Raw genomic sequence first — 23006 nt, forward strand, 5'->3', positions numbered from 1 at the left:
AAATAAAATCTTTAAAAAATATATTTTAAAATATGTGCCACCATTTGAAGAAGTAACTACTTGGAACCTACTCCTATTTGCACCTTGTTTGTATTTTAAAAGAAAGAACATGCCCAATAAATTTTTTTTTTCAATTGTCCTGTAGGATGCTTGCAATAATTTAACAAAAGATACAAAACAGCTTGGTTCATTTGGCATGGCTGATTGTCACCTTTGTTATATAATCTCCCTAGCTTATACAGAGACTGAAGGTATAACAGCCACTATGTTTTAGAGGAAATGGTATTTAGAACTGCATTTATACATCAGAGGGAAGGATGCAGCCCTGGGGCAGACAGAGCCTATAAAGCACACATTCTTGTCATTGAAAAAACAAACCACAACTAGAAAACAGTGGAATTAATAGGAAGTCTGGACATTTGGGGAGGCAAAAGGATATATAAGAACAAAGCCCCCAAACAACACCTCACCTGGCCCTGGTACCTAACTTAATCCCTCTAGGCCTCAGATTTCTCACCTTTAACATGCTGGCAGGGTAGCTGTGAAGGTTAAATGAGATGCTGTAGATGAAGTGCCAGGAATCTAGCAAATAAGGTGATGCAATACCCTTCCCCATTCCTCTGCCTGGCTAACTTCATCTCCACATTTATCCTGAGGGTCACAGCCCTCCCTGATCCTCCTGGGTCCCTGTACCCCTGCCTCATCAGTCAGGCGGTGTCCTTCTCATACCTTTTAAAATGTAAAATGATAGCTGGCCACCAGGCCACGGCATTGGCACTTCCCCGTCATTTTGTGGGTCCCAAGGCCTGGGGTGGCTCTTGATCATCTCATTGCCCCTGGCACCGGGCAATAAAGCAATGTGCAATCGCTACTGCACAGCATTTCCGATAATGCACAGCAACGTCTCTGCAAACCTCACTTTAAATAATCATGCAAATAGAATTATATGAAGCTATCATCCTTTCTCCTTCTGGGCTGTAGCCTCTTCGGAAAGCAAGATGACGCCTTCTACAGTCTAGGCATTTACAGTAAATATTAAAAATATTTTTGTAAAATATTTAGCATTTACTGGGAAGTTATAAATAAAGCCATCTGACCTGAAAGACGAAGACCCCGCCCTCGCAAAGGCAGTGGAGCGCTGCCAGCTGCAGGCTTCCTGACTGGTGTTTAGAAATGGTAATAGGGAATGAAAGGAGCCTCTCATTCCAGGAAGTGCTGGGAGAGAGACAGAGCAGCAATTGTACCCAACTTTTTATCTAAAAAAAGTAACACAGACAAAAGGAGAGTGATGTGGGAAAAGGCGCGAAGAGCCCTTCTAGATTCAGGTATAACAACTGATGCTTCTGCCCCATGCAGTTACTCCTCATAACCAGGGCAACCAAGATCCAGGCTATACTTGTATTGTGCTGCCTCTCTGTGCTGTTAGTTTGTTTTTATTATGGGTCATGGGTAGGGAATTTGTGGTTGTTGGATTTGATGAAACATCCATTTGCAAAATTGCCAATAGAAGGAAGGAAAAAAAAATCTTTTTGCTTCTACCCCACTTAAATTCTTGGCTGGGACTCTGTAGCAAAAGACAGATGAACAAGAGGAAAGCATTCCCATTTACTTAATATAGATTTTACCTGACACAGGGGCTTTCATAACAGAGTGAAGCCCCAAAGACAGTTAAGTCGGTGTGGGATTTTTTACCTTTTTTTTTTTAAGATGTATTTATTTGAGAAAGAGAGAGAAAACGAGTGGTGGGGGGAGGCGAGGGAGAGGGAGAAGCAGACTCCCCACTGAGCAGGGAATCTAACCTGGGGCTCAATCCCAGGACCCCAGGAGCCTGACCTGAGCTGAAGGCAGACACTTAACCAACTGAAGCCACCCAGGTACCCCTAAACTGGTGCATTTTTGTACCAGGTTTGATGACGAGTGGAACATCAGGGAGAACTATGATAGAACAAAAGGGCATGAGCTGGGGGAAGGCGAGAAAGTCTTTGTTCAGACTCCCCTGGGTGTCCCTGCCTCTGCAGGGATCAGGGGTGCCCCTTGCCTTGGGTATGAGGAGAGCACCTCTCACTGGAGGGTCTGAGGACCTGCCTCAGGGGAGAAGGGAGGGGCAGAGTCCTGCTTGCACTTGCCCTTATTCAAATTCCTTCCACTTCTTCAATATGCCAAGGTACCAGATTCTGGAGCAGGGTTTCCTGAACCCTGTCACCAAGGGCTTTGTCAACTCTAAAGATGCAGGGAGAGGAGTCTCCGTGTACTCTTGCTTGAAACCAGTCCCGTGACAACTGGACCACTGCTATGGCCATCTGCCTGGGGATCTCTGCATCCAGCCTTGCTTCCCTCCCCCTCTAACTTAACACAGCGGCCAGAGGGAACTTTCATAAAGGCCATTCAAATGGGATCACTACCAACTCCCTGGTTTCAATGGCTTCCCATCCGGCTTGGACAAAACCCAAAGTCCTTATCATGACTGACAAAGGCCCTACTGAACCCAATGGCCCTTGTGACTTCACCTCTGTCCTTCTTCCCCTTGCCACTGGACCTCAGCTCCGGTGGACTCTTGCCCTACCTGGTCTGTGTCAGCCACCCGCTGGCCCGCCCACCATAGGGCCATTGAACTTGCTGTTCCCATAAAAGTGATTTTAAATTAAATGAAAGCTTTCCCACCCCCACCTCCGCAAGCAATTTTAAAGAAAAACACTTTCTTTTTAGTGGCTAAGACATAAAATGTGAAAGAATGATTATCTCTACTTAAAAATGTAATGCTGTCTCATTGGCTAAAAGAAAAAAACCCACGTTACTATTTGCCTATTCTTGTTCCAAAAGTTCCTGACAAAGTTGATTTAAAAAAAAAAAGTTGATAAAAAATGAGAAAGACTACCCAGATTTTTACATTTTGGAGAGTAAAGGAATTTCCATTTTAAATGCTTCCGTTCGTCTCCAAATTGTTTGCCCAATTCCAGCATAACAAAATTTTTAAAACCCCACCACACACACAAAAAAAACCAAACCACGACATGAACACTGGGTTTTCATGTGATGTGCTCTTTTATAACCGCTGAATAGTTTTTAAGATCGTTCTAAGTCACATGAAACCAGTTTGTGAAACTTGGAAGTTTTAGGTGACTTTGCAAATTTCTCTTTTAAAAAAAAAAAAGACTAGCGTGTTACATCACAATAAGCAGCCCTGGGAAGCCACAGGGAAAAAAGATATCAGAATAGAGGGCACCTGGGTGGCTCAGAGGTTGAGCCTCTGCCTTTGGCTCAGGTCGTGATCCCCAGGTCCTGGGATGGAGTCCCAACATCGGGTTCCCAGAGGCGAGCCTGCTTCTCCCTCTGCCTGTCTCTGCCTCTCTCTCTGTGTGTCTCTCATGAATAAAAAAAATAAAATCTTAAAAGAAAAAAGATACTGGAACAGAATTTGCACTCAATGGCCTCATGGCCTTGGTTACTTCAAACCTATTTGAACACACATACATATTGTAGTTTTAGGCACTGTTTGGGGAACTGTGTCAGGAGGCAGGCAAGCTGTATATCTGGTTACCTTCAGAGCTCTGACACAGGAAGTTAGGATGGGTAGGAGAAAACTGGCGAAAATGTGTAGGTGCAGCAAGAACTCAGAAGTAAACTTTTTAAAACTGTAACCATTCACATTTGACAAGTTCTCCAAAGAGAACTTGTTCAGCTATAAACACGCAGAAGGCGTGTTGGGCGTAAACAGTTGCACACTGCAAAAGCCTTAAAGAAGGAACTTCCTCTTCAATTCATGTATTAATGTTGGTAGAGTCAAAGGCTGAGGCAACGGACGACCTCTGACAGATCAGGGCCTGTTTTTACATAAAGAGAATTGGAACTTCACACCTAAAAGGGTTCAGAGTATGTGACCCCCAAATACGCCATCCGGCATGATGATCATTCCAGGCTGAAAGCCCATGAGAACAGACCGAGTCCACACAAGCTCTGGGCCTTCCGTCCACCTGCCTAAGGGCAGAACGTAATCTCCTGCTGTGAATTCTGTATCAGGAAGGAGGAAACCACCTCCTCGGGGTGGCAGCAAGAAAAGTCCACAGAAACAGGCCTTACTACACAGACATTATGTTCCATGACCCCCATCCCCGTATATTTACCCTCCCACAGTCTGCTGCCCCTAAAAGCCTAAAGCCCTTTGCCTTTGTCTTATTTCATTCTTTGTTAAGATGCTACTATACAAGCCCATGTTCTTTTTTTTTAAGATTTTATTTATTTATTTATGAGAGATACAGGCAGTGAGAGAAGCAGGCTCCCCACAGGGAGCCCGATGTGGGACTCGATCCCAGAACTCCGGGATCACGCCCTGAGCCAAAGGCAGATGCTCAACCACTGGGCCACCCTGGTGCCCCACAACCCCACGATCTAATCTCCACTGGAATTCTTCATCACCAGGTTTCTCCTCTATGCGTCACGCACCATATGTTAATAAACAGATTTTCTCCTGTTGGTCTGTCTATTGTCTAATTTGCAGGGTCCTGGCTTCAGAGCCTAGCAGAGCTTTTTTCCTCCCCTAAAGATCTAAATTCACATGCCCTGGAGACCATGAAGACTCCCTACCATCAGAAACCAAACTTCATCAACAGTTTAGATACTCCGGAGAACTTGTGCAAAACAAAACAAAACAAAACAAAACACCCAACCCAAACAAACAAACACATGACTCCTCTGACTAGGCAAGGGGACTAGAAGCAAAATTCTAACTGCGAGGTTAGAGGATAACTTTCATGGTTCAAGGGAGACACCTGTAAAGTGAGAAAAGACAGGGGACAGTAACCAAGCCCTGGTTATCCAACATCAGAGCCTAAAGACACTATTCATCTCGTCCCACATGGCCAGAAATCCATTCCTAAAGGTCCTGCATGGAGAATTTGGAGGAGGACAGTGTGGGAGCCATTGGAGTGGGGCTTGGCTCGGCCAAGTCACGGCACCTTTAAGGACCCGTTTCCTCATGATGAGGGAGCAGAAGGCAAGCTGAGGACAAAGCACAAGTTGACACCTCCATGACCCCGGCCCCCCCCAGAGTGGCATGTGTGTGACATTCCCTAGGCACTCCTGGCTGCCCTAAAGCTATAGGAAAGGAGAGACAAATGGTTAACTTATATAGTCCAGTAGACCTGAGTTTCCCTCATTTTACAGAATGTCTCAGTGATTTATAAGAGAAAAGCATTCTTGGGGCACCTGGTGGTTTAGTCGGTAAAGCATCTGCGTTCACCTCAGGTCATGATCCTGGAGTCCTGGGATCCAGCCCCACATCAGGCTCCCTGCTCAGCAGGGAGTCTGCTTCTCCCTCTCCCTCTGCTGCTCCTCTTGCTTGTGCTCTCTCTCTCTCAAATAAATATAATCTTTAATCTTTTTTCTTTAAAAAAAAAAAAAGCATTCCTATCGATAACCTAACTTCCAGAAGGAAACTCCCAATTGTCTTAATATTAATGCTTTACTACAGGGAAAAACAACCTTGACAATGGCAAGGCCTCCAGTATCTTATAGGTCCTCTTGTGCATACAGAAGTTCTTTAGAAAACCTCTTTTTCCTTACCCCCTACTCCCAAGTATATAATCAGTCATGTGTCACAAGCCTGGGGCAGCAGCTCCTTCTGCCCAGAGGTCCTGTCCCCTGTGCTTTAATAAAACCACTATTTTGCACCAAAGACTGGCCATGGGGCTCAGGACCTCACCTATGTATATTCAAAAACTCTATCATACAGAGCGACATTCTTTTCTTAGAGCTGTGAGACAATCAAGTGAGAGCCTGTGTGTGAGCAGTTCTCAACTCTGACTGCATCTCAAAACACCTTGAGGAATTAAAAAAAAGCAATGGTGATGCCTGGGGTTGCAGCCCACGCATTTGGATTCAATTGCTCTGGGGAGGGCCCTGAGCATCTGTGGGTTGTCAAGGCTCCCCAGAGGACTCTCATAGGCAGCCGCCCAGGACTACAGGCCTACTGAGAAAGCAGCACTTCTCAAACCGTCTTGAACAGGATCACCTGGGGCTCTGCCAAAATGCAGAGTTGGGACTCAGGAGCACGAGGCCTGGGACTCTGCATTTATAACAGGCTCTAGGGCAGGAGGAGCTGCTCTCAGCCACACTCAGAGAACAGCAGAGTAATATGTGGCCACAAAACAAAAAGTCATCAACTCTCTCCCCAAACGGTCACATTTTAGTGATTGTGGTGTGAGCTTGAACGAATGACTTTCCTTCCTTCTTTGTAGGGTTGTTTTAAGAACAGTGTGTATTAGATTTTATTTTATTTATTATTTTTTTAATTTTTTAAAAAAGATTTTATTTATTTATTCATGAGAGACACAGAGAGAGAGAGAGAGAGAGGCAGAGACACAGGCAGAGGGAGAAGCAGGCTCCACGCAGGGAGTCCGATGTGGGACTCGACCCCGGGACTCCAGGATCATGCCCTGGGCTGAAGGCAGGGGCTAAACCGCTGAGCCACCCGGGCTTCCCCCCTGTATTAGATTTTAAAAGCAAGCATAACAGGGTGGTATCAAAAAAAAGGTATCACTCTGGTTCTTGGTTAAGAGAACATTTATTTACAATTATAAGCACACCCACTTGCTATGGTACCACTGCTCCCCACATTCGTTACAGATCACATAGGTCATCATCTCCTCATCTGGATTTGAATTCCGTACCCAACTTGGAAGGAAAAGTGTGCCTCTGGCGATTACGGTGACCTTGCAATTGAACTTCTCACAGCGTCTGCATTTTATTTTTCTTGTGTGTGTGCCCTCGATCGCTTGGGGAAGGTGATGCTCCTGTATGCAAGATTCCGTGTAGGAGGCTCTCAACTGCTTCAGTTCCTTGTTTGCCATTTCCATCACAGTCATCTTGGCGAATTCTCTCGGAGACATGGTCCCAGAGAGCAGGTTTTGTTGTAAGTGAGAATTTTTGGGGTTCCTCAGATTGGCAACTTTGCTTCTCACACAAGTTTTGTATTTTTTGAGGTTCTTGGAATGAAGGGTAAAAATGTGCTCTTCAATTTCTCTTGCAAAGTTTCGCCACAAATCAGCTTTGGGCTGCTCTGTGAAAGGACTAGTTAAAGCTTCATAAAGAAGCTCTGTGCATTTAGCTCTCACAGGTACCATGGGATCCAGCAACTCACTGGATCTCTGGGCAGTGGATTTAGGGTCACCACTCCTGAAATGCTCCTCCTTAGGTTCCGTCTGACTTGTGCTATTTTCAGGCACAATCATTTCAAAGGCTTCTGCAACACTGTGGGATGAAGAATTAGAGCTGGAGCCGCCTGATAGCTCATCCTGACTTGGGTCATGAGAAAGTCTTGAGTTTTCTTCATTTCTACCCGTAGGGAAAGATTTGTCCCTCGGTTTGAAGTGGAGATCCTTTTTATAAAGAGCTTTCCATTCTGACAGCAAGTGCTTGGCTTTCTTTTTCAAAGCCACCGAGGGGCAGTGTTTGAGGACTCTGTACACAGCCCTGACCACAATGGTCTCCTGGAGATCTTCTTTCGTCACACACAGAGTCTCCAGGTCAGTAAGGTGGTTGCCAAGATCCTCAAAATTCCTTTTAGACAGCAGTTGCTCAATAAGGGAGGCGCTGGCAGCTATCTGGTTCTTGTCAGACATCTTTACAGCTGCAAGGAAAAGAGAAAAGAGGTTTCTGGCTTTTTCAAGCTTGTGTTTGCCAGTCAAACTTCCTGATAATAGCAGGGCACTTTCTGCCAACTACCTATGTGGTGTTTTCTGAAAGAGTTGTGTAACACAAGTGGGTGTGACCTGTTAGAAAATGGAATCTGCAATGTGGTATGGTTTAGTTTCAAAAGGCTGAGTCTCAGTAGTTGGAAAAAGAAAAAAAAAGCGGCACTGTAACCAGCTTCCGCATTAACGGTTGCTTAAAAGAAGCTTGTTGGAAGAGCTCTATAACTTTTTCCATCCCAAATTTTACAGATTAATAGTCTTTCTGGATCTAGATGGGTCAGTTGCTTTGGATGGAATTTGGTGGTCACATTGGGCATGAGATCATGCCAGTGTCAGCATCAACAGGGTAAGTGAGCAAGGCTGGCCCATTTCTTCCCATATTCAGTTATAAAGCTGAACTACTTGTGGATTTTATCATCTTTAATTGGTACTTTTCTGAATATACAAGAATGAGAAACAGGGCAATAAGGGGATGCTATTTAGATGTTCCAAGGAATGTGACAAAATCATGAGATAATAGAGGCTACAAAGCAGCTGGAGCCAGATCTGATAAGCCCGAAGAGCCAATAGGCACTGTGCTGACATCCGAGTCTTCTGAAAAACAGGGTAAGCATTCAGACTAAGCAATCTGGACATTTTATGACTTTGGACCAACTAGTCGTAGGCCAGTTTGGTTCCATTAACTTTTTTGTTTAGCTTCTAGGTGTAAAAAGTTGTTTGATGATTATATCTGTGTGAATCTCATCCCAGGCAGGTGTTTATCTAACCATTCTATTTTTCTCTCCTCATAATGTACATAACCTTGCTACCTAATACCCTTGTACCTACATCTGCTCATCTGGTCTAAAAATGGACATATGCATCTTGATGCCATGGACCGTGTCTTTTCAAAAACTCATGGGCTTCCATTTTATAGCACTTGATATTAAATGCCCATCACTGGGTCCCCTGGGTGGCTCAGTCGGTTGGGCATCTGACTCTTGGTTTTGGCTCAGGTCATGCATGGTCTCAGGGTCATGGGATAGAGCCCATCTTAGGCTCTGCCCTTAGTGAGGGAGTCTGCTGGACTCCCTCTCCCTCCCCCTTTGCCGCTTGCACATGCACTCTCTCTAAATACATAAATAAATAAAATCTTAAAAAAAAAAAAGCCCATCACTAAGCACATAGGCTAATAACACCGAAGGGAGCACAGAGAAGATCAATGCAGCCTTCTTATTTTTTATTTTTTAATGCAGCCTTCTTAGAAACCATATGACAAGTTCTGTAAAATGCAATGTTCTTTTAGTCAGCAATTCTACTTCTGTAAGTTTACATTAGGGAAACAAAAGATGTGGAAGCTGTACATGTAAGAATTTTCTTCAAACTTTGAAGCAACTGCAAGGTCCCAAATGGCTAAACTTGCACACAAATGTGCACAGCAGCATTATTCTTAATAGCCAAAAAGTAGAAACAACCTGAATGTCTGTCAACTGATAGATAAACATGTAGCCTATCCATACAATAGAATGATATTTGGCCAAAAAAAAAAAAAAAAGAAATTCTGATATATACTACAACATGGATGAACCTCGAAAACACTATGTCAAAAACACAGAAGACCACATATTGTATGATTCCATTTATATGAAATGTCCAGAATTGGCAAATCTATAGAGATGGAAAATAGACTGGTAGTTGACTAGGACTGGGGCAGAGGGATGAGGGGGGCAGTGGGGTGGAATGAAAGGGGGGTGGCTGTCAACAAGTGCAGAGTTTTTGAAGAAAGTAAGCAACCTTCTCTAAAGTTGACTGTGGTGGTGAACTGCACAACTGTAAATATACTAAAAATCACTGAAGTGTACACTTTAAGGACGTGAACTGTACGGTGTATAAATTATATCTGAATAAAGCTGTCATTTAAAAACAGCATATATAGGGCACCTGTGTGGCTCTGTGGGTTAAGCATCTGCCCTTGGTTCAGGTTAGGATTCTGGGGTCCTGGGATTGAGCCCTGCACCGGGGTCTCTGCTCCTCGGGTAGCCTGTTTCTACCTCTCCCTACTGCTCCCCCTGCTTGCATGCTCTCTGTTAAATAAATAAAATCAAATAAATAAATAAATAAATAAATAAATAAATAAATAAATAAATAAATACAGCATATGAGTCTGATCCAAATTTTATTTAAGAATCACATATGAAGAGAAAAGGTTAAAAACAGATACACAAAATTTTAGGTAGTGACATTTTCTGAATGGTAAAATTTTTAGATGAGTTTTGTTTTTATTCCTTCCTGGATTTTCTATGATGAGTATATATTATTTTCATAACCAGAAAAGTGATTCATTCAATATAATTTCATGACCAATTCCACATACTTACAAATGTTTGCCTATTGGAAAATGGCACAGTAGATGGATCAGTCTTCCACCTTCCCTCTGGAATCAGAATATCATATAGGTGTTACGTGACCTGCGGCTTTGCCTTCAGATTAGCATTCACAATTTCCTATCGTAACTCCAATTGCTGAGTCTAAGCCAGTTGAATCTCCTCTTGAACATGAAATACTCATCTTGCCTGCATTCCATATTCATTCCATAGGCATCACTACTGAAGAAATCAGGATTGACGTTTGCTGGATGTTGACAAGGTGGTTAATCAGAGAGAGGTCTAGAGTGCCCACAAAGAGGTTAGGCAATATTTAACTCAGGTCAGAATTTCTCAACAAACGGTCAGAGTCTCAAGGAGATTCTGAAGGGGAATAGCTTCAGGGCTTCAGTGCGATGAGAACAGCAGTTTGTTTTACCAGCAAAACTTTTTTTTTCCTTTCTATAAATCTATAGACGTTAATGGATTCATGCATGAGCACTCTGCTCTTTATTTCACACGTCCTTTTATTTACCTCTCTTCCGTATTTCTTTCTTTTCCATTTCTAATTGTGGTAAAATACACATGCCATAGACTTGTCATCTTAGGGATCCCCGGGTGGCTCAGCAGTTTAGCGCCTGCCTTCGGCCCAGGGTATGATCCTGGAGACCCAGGATCAAGTCCCACATAGGGCTCCCCATAGGGAGCCTACTTCTCCCTCTGTGTTTCTGCCTCTCTCTCTGTGTCTGAATAAATAAATAAAATCTTAAAAAAAAAAAAGGCCTTGTCATCTTAGCCATTTTTAAGCATATGGTTCAATTGTTAAGTACATTCATGTTGTTGTGCAACCAGCCTCCAGAACACTTATTCTCTTGCAAAACAAACTTTGTACCCATTAAACAACAACTCCCTGTTCCTTTCTCCCCCATAGCTCCTGGCAACCATCAAGCTACTTTCCGTCTCCATGATTTTGACTACCTACTGCATGTAAGTGGAATCAAACAGTATTTGGCTTTTTGTGACTGGCTTATTTCACTTAGTATAATGTTCTCAAAGTTCACCTGTGTTGTAGCAGGTGTCCTGGAACAAGTGGTCTATACATGCAATGGAATATTAACATTAATAATAAATCAATGAATTAAAGAAATATAAATAATAATAAATTAACATTAGTAAGAATGTTATTAATATTCCATTGGATATATAGACCACATGTTACTTAGCCATTCATCCACTGATAAACACTTGAGTTGCTTCCACCCTTTGGCCATTGTGAATAATGCTATGAACATGGGTATACATGTATCTCTTTGGGACCCTGCTCTCAATGTTTTTGGGTAAATACCCAGAAGTGGGATTGCTGGGTCATATGGTAATTCTACTTGCAATTTTTTGAGGAACTGCCATACTGTTTTCCATTCTTCTCCATTATTTTTAACAGCATTTAAATCCTGTCAAACTTTTTTTTTTAAGATTTTATTTATTTATCCACGAGAGATACAAAGAGAGAGAGACAGAGACAGAGACAGAGACACATGCAGAGGGAGAAGCAGGCTCCCTGCAGGGAGCCCGATGTGGGTGGGACTCGATCCTGGGTCTCCAGGATCACACCCTGGGCCGAAGCCGGCACTAAACCGCTGAGCCACTCGGGCTGCCCAAAATCCTGTCAAACTTTCTATTCCCCCTATGGGACAATGATGTGGATATGAAGCATTTATTGCCGTTAGGAGGGAATACTGTGAAAGCAGCTGAGACGCAAAATTTTGAGAATTGCCCTAAGAAGATAAGTAAGCTGTGTATCCAGTTGACAGCTCTACAGAGTTCATTCAATAAATATTTATTACGTATCTAGTACATACTAGATGCTGAGCCTAGAGATATTCTCGGGCAGCCCCGGTGGTGCAGCGGTTTAGCGCGGCCTGCAGCCCAGGGCCTGATCCTGGATCGAGTCCCACGTCAGGCTCTCTGCATGGAGCCGGCTTCTCTCTCTCTCTCTCTCTCTCTGTGTGTGTCTCTATGAATAAATAAATAAAATCTTTTAAAAAAATTAAAAAAAAGACATTCTCTGCTTTGAGGAAGCGGACAGCCCAGTGGAAGGAATACAGACAAGAAACTGGCCACTTATAACACAGGGTATCTCCAAAGGATAGACGGGGCCGCTAGAGGACATTCATAGCAGGAATACTGGACTCGAATCTGGGTTTCCGACCATCTGGGGGCCGGCTCTAAAGGCTTCTTCACTGCATTCATTCTGATTCATGGCACTTCGTTAGAGGGATCATCCTCTAGTACAGATCTCATCAAGCCATTCCCTCATTTTCCTACTTAAAGCCCCTCAAAGGTTCCTCTCTGGTCTCAGGATGGTGCTCCAAGGTCCTTGGCTGGGTAATAAAAACTCCTTCCAGGGGTACCTGGGTGGCTCAGTGGTTGAGCGTCTGCCTTCAGCTCAGGGCATGATCCCGGGATCCTGGGATCAAGTTTCACACTGGACTCCCCACGGGGAGCCTGCTTCTCCCTCTGCCTGTCTCTGCCTTTTTCTGTGTGTCTCTCATGAATAAATAAATAAAATCTTTTACAAAAAAAAAAAAAAAAAAAGCCCCTTTCAGCCTTCCTCATGGCCTCACTGAACCACAGAAAGGCACTGCCCATTTCACAGTTCTGTGTCTTTTGTCAGAAACTCCCTGAGCTAAGCCTAATTCTCACCACGAGTGGCATCAGGCCTGACCATAAACCTCAATCATCTGGAGAAATTAAACAGCAAAAACAAAAACAATGCCAGGGCCTTGTCCCAGAAAGAATGGATGGGAATCCCTGAGGGTAGGCCTGGCTATTTTCTCAGCTGCCCAAGTGACTCTGATTTAAAGCAGAGCTGCTGCCACTGCTCTATACACATACTAGCACAAGGCCCTCCTGCTACAGGACCGACTCAGTTACACTGCCATCAGCCCAAAGACAGCTCCTGACCTGCTCCTCCAGTGAATGTATAGAACTTCCCTGCTTTTGGATTTTGCTGACTGAGCCCCATTAGGAAATATTAAAAACACCTCCTGTGCACAGCTCACCTGAGACTCTTCTCTACAATTATAACTGGTGGTTGCAATGTCTTAAGCGTCACGATGCACCCAGTTCCCCGGACTTATTCCCTCCCTTACCTCTTAACAGCAGAAGGCAATGTACATTTATTGAACTGTACGTGCCACACACATTTATGTCATCTCCATCCTTGCGATGACCCCAAGTCAGGTATGTGGCTTATCTCCATCTTCCAGATGAGGAAGCCTGTTAAAAAAAAAATCATAAAAATTTTTTTTAATTTAAAAACGTCTTTAAAAAAATCAAATATTTGTGATGGCTTTTCACTGTGTGGACTACATTAAAATTATTTTTTTAAAGATTCTCCTTAATCACAAGAGACACACAGAGAGCGACCCAGAGACACAGGCAGAGGGAGAAGCAGGCTCCCTGCGTGGAGACCGATGCAGGACTCGATCCCAGGACCCCAGGATCATGCCCTGAGCCGAAGGCAGACACTCAACCACTGAGCCACCCAGGCGTCCCTAAAATGTTTTTTATTGTCTGCTTTCCCCACAAGACCATAAGAGAATGATGTCTGTTTCATTCACGGAGACACGCCCAGCAGACACCTGGCCAGTTCTTACTATTACTCAACAAATTCTTATTAAATGAGAAAAGAGGATCCAGAATGCTTCCTCTCCTCTCTGCTTGTACGCCCCATTCTTTTTTTTTTTTCAAGATTTTTTATTTATTTGGGGTGGAGCACAACTAGAGGGGAGGGGCAGAGGCAGAGGGAGAAGCAGACACACCCCTGAGCAGGGAGCCTGACGCGTGGCTGGATCCCAGGACCTCAAGAGCATGACCTGAGCCAAAGGCAGATGCCTAACTGACTGAGCCACCCAGGCGCCCCTGTACACTTCATTCTTTCCACTACAGACCAGCTTGCTCGTACCCACTGCACCTAAGCTCACTGCCCCTCAGCTTCTTCCACATGAGCCAACCTCATCTCAATTCTAGTTCGAAAAGTTATGTAAAAGACAAAACAAAAAGGAGTAGCAGCAGTAGCAGCAGCAGCACCATGGTGCCCACTGTGGGTTGAGTGGACTGCAGAGATCAAGCTTGTGGGGATAAGAAGGGTCAAGAAGCTAGAGTTCACAGAAGCCGAGGGGCGTTGAGCATGTTCCGTAAGTTTCTTGATGATTCTGTGCCTCAGTTTCTTCATCTACAAAACTGGGGAAATTCTGCATCTTAGGCTTAATATGGGAAATAAATGAGATAGTCCTTATAAAGTCCTTAGAGCCATGCCTGTCACACAGTAAGCCTACATGACAATTACACAGGACTATAATTAAAAGATTCACGTGACATGGATCTCCATGGCAGGCACTGTTGTACAGAACTTTGTTGTTTGTTGGCGAACTTCTTCTGGAAAAGGCCAGATAGTAAATACTGTAAGCTGTGCAGGCCATCCAGTCTCTGTATGGACTACTCAAGTCTGCTGCTCTGGTAGCAGGAACAGCAGCCATAGACGACACATAAAAGAATGAGTATGGCTTTGCTCCAATGTTTTTCAAAGACAGGTAGGCTGGATTTGGCTGTAGGCCACAGTTTGCTGAGCCCTTTTAAAGCAGTGCTATCCAACAGAAATACAATGCAAGCCACAGATAAAATTTAAAATTTAAAATTTTCTAGTACCCACGTTAAAAAAATAAACAAGTGAAGGTTACAGCATGTTACCTAACCAGTGTATCCAAAATACTGCCACTTCAACATGTAATTAATAAAAACAAATTGTTGATATTTTACATTCTCTTTTTCATACTTATTTCCCCCAAATTCGCTGTTTGACACTCTGACGCATCTCAATTAGGACCAGGAACATTTCAAGTGCTCCATGTAGCTCGTGGTTACCTATGGGACAACACAGTTCTAGAGCATATGCTAATACAGATAACGCTTACGTGCACACCTATTGCCCCAGCTTCTGAATATACATGAAAATGAGTCTATGCCGGGCGGGCAGGTGCAGGCCCTACATATCTGTGGACTGAATGCATAGAAAAGCTTGTTAATATTAACTAATATTGGCACGCTGCACACATCTGCACACATCTGGCTTAATCCCCGGGGGACACGAGCGATCAAAGAGAAATTTTGTTTCTAGTCATAACCCACGCACAGCTCTGCAGCTACACAGGGGAGCCCCTTCCCCCAGGGAGAGAACCGATGCCAAACGCTGGGTCGGGGCGCCGCGGTTTCCGAACAGCCACGCAACACTGCGCTAGTGCCCCTTCGTGTTAGGACGCCCCCCGGCACAGGTGCAGAGGGCGGAAGGGAGCAGCGCAAGGGCCCGCGGGGGCTCGGGTTCGGGAGAGGGGCGCGGGCCGCCAGCTCGGAGGCGGCGGCGGCCCCCGGGGATCCGCCCACCCCAGCGACGTCAGCCCGAGAAGAGGCGCGAGGGCGCTACAGGGCCCGCCCGCCCCGGGACGCACCGCGGCCCCCCGCGCCCTCCCGGAGCAGCGATGAGCGTCCCCGAACAGGGGTGCGCGTCCCCGAGCGCCGCCGGGCACACACACGCGACAACCTAGAGCGTCGCTCACCGAGAAGCGCACACGCCCGGGAATCTCCGGAGACGTCGGCGCCGGGACAGAGCTTCCGGCACGCGGGGCGGGGCCACCGAGGCTCCACCAATCCGAGGCCGGCGGCTGGAGACCGCAGGCCGGGCGCATGCGTGCTGGGTACGTGGCGTCTGCGCAGAGGCACCGGCGGCCGTCAAGCCCGCGCCGCCGCTCGCTGTGGGGCGGCCCCGGGCGTGGCGGGCGACGTGGCCCCGGGGCCTTCTGAGTTGAAGGCAGCTGCCCCCAGGAGCGTTTTTCAGCTGCGAAGTGTGTTGAACTAACTCCACGGCGTACGCTTTGTGCTTTCAGTCAAGGCAGTGCTCAGCTGAAAGGTTGACAAAACGGTGGCCGGATGCGATTGATTTCATGCAGTAATTAATTAACAAGTATGTATTGCAGCCCTAGCCCGCGTCCCTTGGTAAGGAAGTACTGAACATTCACCAGGTGGCCGTGGCACCGCTCATCCGGACACATCCTCTCCCTGCAACGGTCCGATAAAATCAAAGCGACGGTAAAACTCGGGGCTTTAGTTTCAAACGGCTCTTACTGCCACACGATGGTTTCTATCACAAGAACTAAGTGAGACACCAATGAATCTAATTGGTCGAGCAGGGACGCTCCATAGGGTATAACAAGAAACTCATTTTTTCCTCACTGCTGCTCTGTTGGCTCTCCTGCCCCTTGGCTGCTCCAGGGCTGGAGCTTGAGCAAACCACACAGCTTTCCCGGTCACTTTCAGGTTCAATGAAACAATTTGGTGAGTGTTGTGGGTTGAATGGTGCCCCGGCCCCCAAGATAGATACAGCCACTTCCTAAATCTGCCTCCCCCAAACCTGTCCAGGCAACTTTACTTGGGAAAAAATGGGGGGGGGGGCTTTGTAAATATAATTAAGGATCTGAAGATGAGACCATCCTGGATCACTGGGTTGGGCCCCAAATCCAACGAGAGACAATCCTTGTAAGAGAAGACAAGACACTGGGGTTGAGTGAAGGTCATGTGAAGACAAAGGTGGACATTTGACTCTAAACAGACCTGTATTACCATCCCTTCCTCCTGCCGCCCTTACCCTGGAGAAACCAGAAAATAGTGCAGAAAGTGTGCAATAGGAGAGTGAAGAACTTAATCCACATAACGTTCCCTTTGCTCTTCCACAGAGTTACAGGTCACACCTGAACTGAGAGGGAGCCAGAGCTTTGAATTGGATGACTGATTGAAGTTTCCATATTAGATTAGGCTGGCTTTTTTAACCATCTAGTAATAAGATAAACTTCTAGAATTCTAACAGCCCTCTCCCACTCTTGCCTTCTCCTATACACGAGCTGAAGGGGGGTGAGGAACCACAGGACGCAGAAGTAGTTTCGGGCTCTCCACCTAGCCTGTACGGATGGTACACTGTGTCTCTTTAGAACCAGAGGGCACTCAGCCCTATGCTCAACTTTGGGGCCCTGGGCAAAACCCTGAGTCAAGAGAAGTCTCATTTAACACCCCCTTCTACCTGCCGTAATCTGGGGTCATTTCCATACGGCTTATTCTTTTCCACGCTGTTGGTCCCTCTTGCTCATTTCTTTAGAATGAGTCATTCTACGACAGACTTATGACCACAGATTAGCAGAGAAGTGCAAGGCCAGCAAGCACGGCTCCTGTCACTTGGTGCGTATCAAAGGACGGACGTCCAGAAGCAACGAAACAACATTTATACTAATTTGTTACTAGGGATGCTTCAAAGGTGCCATTTATTCAGAAAAATATAGAAAAGGTACAAAAAGCAGTGGGATGAGAGGATCCTGACGCTGCTCAAAGACCTCTGCCTGCCCGCTCAGTTGCCTTTTGCATTTCTGCTAAGAAATCTGAGCCGAAGCCTGCTACGTGCGTGGGATCTCATCCTGTCCGTGCGGCCCGTTGCCAGAAGGACAGTTGGCTGGTGATCCTGTTTGCGCTGCTCCAGGAAATGCCTCACCTCACTTTGGTTCTCAGGTTTTTCGTTTACAGGGAGGTCTTTTGCAACAACAGTTCATCGGAGGAGCGAGGCATCAGCATCAGACTAGAAATCATCGGTCTTTGCTACTTCCTCTTTCATTCTTGCGCCGTGTGGCTTCAGGGCCTGTCCTCATGGCCTGGCCCCAGACACATCGGCCACAGCCCTCATGCCATGGCGTGAGCCGGGCGTGTGAAGGGCCATTCATCAAAAACGACTATATAAAGGGTAACCATGTTTCTTGCAGGTCTTCTGAGTCTTTGGGGGGAGACACCTGTGGCTGGAAGTCTGCCGTTCTGATTGACAGTGCCTGAGACACACATCTGCACATCGGCCTCATTGTCCCCCTGCAACAACCTAACAGATTGTAGGTGTTGCATCGTTTGGCTCAGATAATAGTGTTCATAGTTATGTATTTCAAACCCGACCCCAAAACTGCCTAGTTTTCTAGTTGCTGAAGAGAACGAAGGCGTCAACTTCTTTGCCCTGATAGGAGGGAATCTCTTGAACTGGTAGGCAGTGGGGCAACTGCATGCACTTAATACCAGCTTTTACCAGTTGGGGCGGACTTTGGTGGGTTTGGGCCACGTGGCTTTCGGCCCACCTTCTGAACACCCATTCGGGGGGGGCTGTCTGTTAGCCGGGGTGGCTGCACGAGCAAGCGGGCCCATTATATACCCCCCCACACCCCAAATGTCAGTTTTGAGCAGAGTAATGCGGAGACCAGTGCGTCACGAGACCGTCCCAGTGATGTTGGCCCTCTGGGCGGCAGTGGCTTCTCCCCACAGTCCGCTTCCAGCCCAGCAGCCCGTTTCCAAGGCTGGGGTGCCGGTCTCCCCGTGCACCTGCCCATTCCTGTCTCCTTACCATCACTTCCCTTTGCCGTTAGCTGAGGTCTGGTTCTGGGGCCTGCTACCAGCAAACACTAGCTGACATGGCCCCCATCCTAATGTAGCTGTGTGATCAGAGGGCCAATCAGAAGAGCACCCCTGATCCTAGATGGTGCTGAAACTGCCTTCGCACCCGCTCCTTCAGATTAAAGCATTGACAGCTGCGATTATAAAGGAACAGGTATCAGAAAGGTTACACTTGCAGCCCTTGATGCCCTACATCTGAGTTATCTGATGCCCGTGGCCTCCCTTCACCTGTCGGAGACCAGCGCAATGGGACAGAGGACAAGTGAGTGTTGACAGGGGTGAAAGGGGCAAGAATGAAACGTGTGAAAGATTGGATTCTTTGAGATCTCAGGGGTGACTGAAATGGAAGGTTCTAGGTATCCAGAAAGAGACATGAGTTCACAAGACACCGAGGAGGGGAGAAAGAGAGCAAAGAGAGAGCAGGGGATGCTGAAGGCAGCTCTTTGCTGTTTGCCTGGTGGCAGCCACACGCGTGCACATAGGCTGTCGCAAGAGGGCACTGCTAGAAATCTGAGAAGGAGCCAAAAAATGAGGGAGAGCACAAAGTGCCTCCCATTCAGCCGGTGTGACTGCAGCTTGGACACCCGAAGAAAAAGATTTTTAAAGGGACATGGATAGGAAAGGGGGACCTAGAAACTTCCATGGGCGTCCAGAGACACCAACAGATGTGGGGAAGATGAGGGTTCCAGGCTTTCTGGGCAGCAAACGTATCTCCTCAGGCTTCAGCCCCCTCAAAAGTCCAATGCTGTTGACCTCCAGCAACCAGCTTGATGTCCAGGGCCCACTGGTGTCCTGGGGGGCAAGCCGGGGGCCGTCCCCCGCGTGAGAGTGTTGGTGGCTGGATTAGACATGAGGCTGTGGAACTTCAGTGACAGCCTGCCTGGTGTGGAGGCGTGAATCCACTTGAGGTGTCCCAAGTCACCTGGCACAGTCAGGTAGACGAGGCTTGGCTTGGTGCGGCCGGGTGGGTAATACTTTTACTTTTTCTTTTAAGATTTTATGTATTTATTCATGAGACAGAGAGAGAGACGCAGAGACACAGGCAGAGAAAGAAGCAGGCTCCACGCAGGGAGCCTGATGTGGGACTCGATCTCCGGTCTCCAGGATCAGGCCCTGGGCCGAAGGTGGCGCTAAACCCCTGCCCCCACCCCCACCCCGGGCTGCCCCATCTCACACGATTTTTCTACCCGAAAAAAGCAATCCCCAAAGTGTCCTGAGCAACAGCGTCAGCAAAATAAATATACGGGCTCTGAAAACAAAATGACTGAGAGGGAAAGAGGAATTCAGTTGCCTAATGTCCCGTGGCCCAGTGGTGTCCCTGCTGCAGGAGGCGGCCGGGGTGGGGGGGGAGAGGGGGGGAACACAGGGGCGCCTGGACCGCCTCCTCCCGCCGCCTCTTGTCCCGTGAGTGACAAAGCCCAGCTCCCCGGCCTACGAGTCTCCTGTTTCGTACCCGCGTGTATGAGACCAGAAGAGGCCGACGTGTTGGCCTGGAGGAGGGCAGTTCTTGGCATCTGAAGACAACGTGGCTTCTCGACGTCTGAAATCAGACTATTCCGTGGTCATCCCTCTTTTTTTTCTCCTGGAAAAAAAGAAGAGATGGGATCCCCGGGTGGCTCAGCGGTTTGGCCCCTGCCTTTGGCCCAGGGTGTGATCCTGGGGTCCCGGGATCGAGTCCCACGTCCGGCTCCCTGCATGGAGCCTGCTTCTCCCTCTGCCTGTGTCTCTGCCTCTCTCTCTCTCTATGTCTATCACAAATAAATAAATCTTTTAAAAAAAAAAAGAAAAAAAGAAGAGGACCAAACACAGCGGCTACCTCGGGTCCGCCCGCAGGTGGGTATGGTCTCAGCGAGGCATCAAGAGCCCAAGCAGAAGGGGTCGGGGTGTTGGCCAAGGCCCAGCTGTCATCTTACAGATGAGGCGAAGGATGCACCTCCCACGCGGGAGCTGAAGTCTCCTAAGGTCTGTAAGGGGGGGGGGGGGACAGGACAGACTTTCCTGGCCACAAGGAGGCTTTTCCCAACCCCTGGAGCAGGGACCCCCAGTGTCTTCCAGTACCCCTCCCTGCTTATGACAGAGGCCTGGATGGGTTCTCAAAATCAACTTGGTGCTTTAGTCAGCCCCTGACGTTCAGCCCCAGAGAGGAGGCTAGAATGGGGACTCGTGCCATTGTCATTTCCATGTGTCAGTCTATGAGGCCAGGGGATGTGGGACATCCTGGTAAATGATACCTCGCCTATGCCAGCGAATAGGCGAGCACCGTTCAGTGGTGATTTGGGCAGCGCTCGGGGTCTGGGAAGGGCTGGAGATCATGGTTTTGTTGAAGAAGCGATGTGCACAACGTGTCATTTTTGGGGAGCACTGCTCAGCAGCCCGGTGATGGGATAGAGAGAAGCAGCCAGTGGGGTAGTCAAGGTCGGGGCTCCCTTTGGTGGCCGTGGTGGAGGAAGACAAGAGCGTGGGCCGTGGGGGTATTGGCAGGAGTGTCTCTGAAGGGATGATGCGCCTTAGAATCGAGGTTATGTTTTATTAGAGTCCAGATAGGAAGGCAGGAGATGGGAAGAAAATGAAGAAGGGAACGGGGCTTTCAAAAGGTCCAAAGGAGCAGCATGAGGAGATTACGAGAAAGCCAGACAAACTAGAGCGTTCGATGTTGGAGTTCAAGCTCAGAGGTGACGATCAAGTCCAAGGTGGTGGCCATGGTGCGGTGACTGGGGAGACTGTGGTAACTGGAATAGAGGTCAAAGAACTGTGAGGCTAGGACATCGGATGGGTCATTCGCATAGATGTCCCCACATCGGTTGATGACAATGGCGAGGAAGGGCAGAGAGGACCGTAGAGCTATTTAAGCGCATCCTCAAGGAACAGTGGCTTTTCCGTGAAGTAGAGAAGTAGGAGATTGTGACCAAGAGTGGAGCAACCAGGTGCCACCTTCAGCTGGCCCGTGCGTGTGCGCAGCGTGGAAGGATGAGCAGCCTTCGTTTGCTAAGGCTGCACGGGGGGAGGGAGGCCTGGAGAGAGCTCAGCTCAGCCGAGGGTGAGGGAGGGGAGTTTGTTTAGCGGACGATGCAGTAGGTGTGATGGGGAGAGGGCAGGAAGAGTGGAAGCTAGTGTCCAGGAAGAAGCCCCTAACGGTGTGGGGCTGAGCGGGAGGCGGTGGATGACAAGGGCCTTTCGGGTTGAGCGGCGCCAGGGACAACGGACGTGCATCATGGCTAAATTACTTGAGCCGAGCTTCCCCCAAAGGAACCCAAGTATGATAAAATGCTAGCGCGGGCTAGAGCTCCAGGACACTGTAGCCTGTTGACTGGAATCCCAGACAGTATGTTGGTATGTAGGGGTCCAGAGAGCTAGTCCCCCAAGACTACGGTCCTGGGGTGGGAATGGCAGGGGCAGCCCCCAGGGGTCAGGGAAGAGTATCACCAGAGTCTGGATTGTGCTTTTTGTTTGAAATCCTAGATAGGCCGAGAGAGGGTTCATTTTTCTCTCATTTATAAAATGTTGAACAGTGACGGGTTTGGGACAGGAATAGGGATGCCACAAGGTTATCGGGGACCCAGGCTTCTTCCAGCTATGTGCTCCTCCATGAGCTACGACCTTTGGCCTCATGATTGCAAGGTAGCTCACAGAGCTCCTGCCTTCACAACCAAACACACTGCAGGAAGGAAGGAACGGGAAGAGAAAGGCCAAGAGGGGCGGCGAACTGACAACTCTCTTTAATGACCCTTCCTGGAAGCCCCACCAATGACTTCAGGAGGTTCTCCATCTCCGAGAGGTCGGGAAATGCAGCCTTCTAATTCAGCACATTCCACTCCCCCAACCAAAAACAAAACAAAACCAAAAAACCCCACACAAACACACACACATAAAAGTATTTTTTAACATGGTCATAGTAGTAAGGAAAAAATTCAAGAATGGATATTGGGTAGGCAGCTAGAAATTTCCACTAGAGATCTTAAAGAAACATGAAATGCTATGATTTAACTCTGCTTAACTCAGCCTTGTGCAATGAATTTAATGACTTTCTACCCATAAGTAACCTGATTCCCAGGCCTCCCTATTTCATTTCTGATTCAACATCTCTTTTAACCTGGATCACTGGGACACGCTGGTCCTTCGTTCCAAGTTCTCCCTTCTGTCTTCCTTGATTCTAAGCCGTTAACTGTGCTCTTGAATTTCCTCGGTCACTGAAGAAACAGGGGGTTCTTCTTCGAGTTGTGTCACAGTCTTAGAAATCACCTGTACCAGTTAGCTCTTGCTGCAGAACAAACCACTCCGAATCTTAGTGTCTTAAAACAGCCATTTTATTATCTCTCACAATTCTGCAGGCTGATTTGACTTAGCTTGGCACATCTTCATCCGGTCTCATTTGAAAGACTATTTTGGGGGTTGCTATAACTAGAGGTTATCCTAACAGATGCAATGACAACCTTTGAAGACAAGACTTTGT

General features: G+C 47.2%; 2 protein-coding genes across 3 annotated transcripts in view; both read right to left on the reverse strand.

Annotated features, from left to right (window-relative positions):
- The window catches only part of RAB9A (RAB9A, member RAS oncogene family), a 52052-nt gene extending 38742 nt beyond the window's left edge, over nucleotides 1–13310 (reverse strand). Inside the window, exon 1 of the mRNA XM_077887469.1 lies at nucleotides 13183–13310. The gene's annotated coding sequence lies outside the window, so the exon portion shown is untranslated. The remainder of the gene's footprint in view (nucleotides 1–13182) is intronic.
- TCEANC (transcription elongation factor A N-terminal and central domain containing) lies at nucleotides 6541–13310 on the reverse strand. 2 transcript variants are annotated; one of them, XM_077887464.1, is made up of 3 exons: nucleotides 13183–13310; nucleotides 10046–10101; nucleotides 6541–7624 (listed from the first exon to the last, which is right to left on the reverse strand). In XM_077887464.1, the coding sequence occupies exon 3, from the start codon at nucleotides 7614–7616 to the stop codon at nucleotides 6570–6572; it is 1047 nt and encodes a 348-aa protein (XP_077743590.1). In that variant the 5' UTR covers nucleotides 7617–7624; nucleotides 10046–10101; nucleotides 13183–13310; the 3' UTR covers nucleotides 6541–6569. The 2 variants fall into 2 exon arrangements, with proteins under 2 accessions (XP_077743590.1, XP_077743591.1); XM_077887465.1 differs by lacking the exon at nucleotides 10046–10101.
- Nucleotides 13311–23006: the final 9696 nt, after the last annotated feature.

Source organism: Canis aureus, chromosome X, assembly GCF_053574225.1.
Source record: "Canis aureus isolate CA01 chromosome X, VMU_Caureus_v.1.0, whole genome shotgun sequence".
Classification (NCBI taxonomy): domain Eukaryota; kingdom Metazoa; phylum Chordata; class Mammalia; order Carnivora; family Canidae; genus Canis; species Canis aureus.

Bases quoted from the DNA above. Each gene is read 5' to 3' on its own strand.
- TCEANC (XM_077887465.1), bottom strand. From the start codon at position 7,616: ATGTCTGACAAGAACCAGATAGCTGCCAGCGCCTCCCTTATTGAGCAA.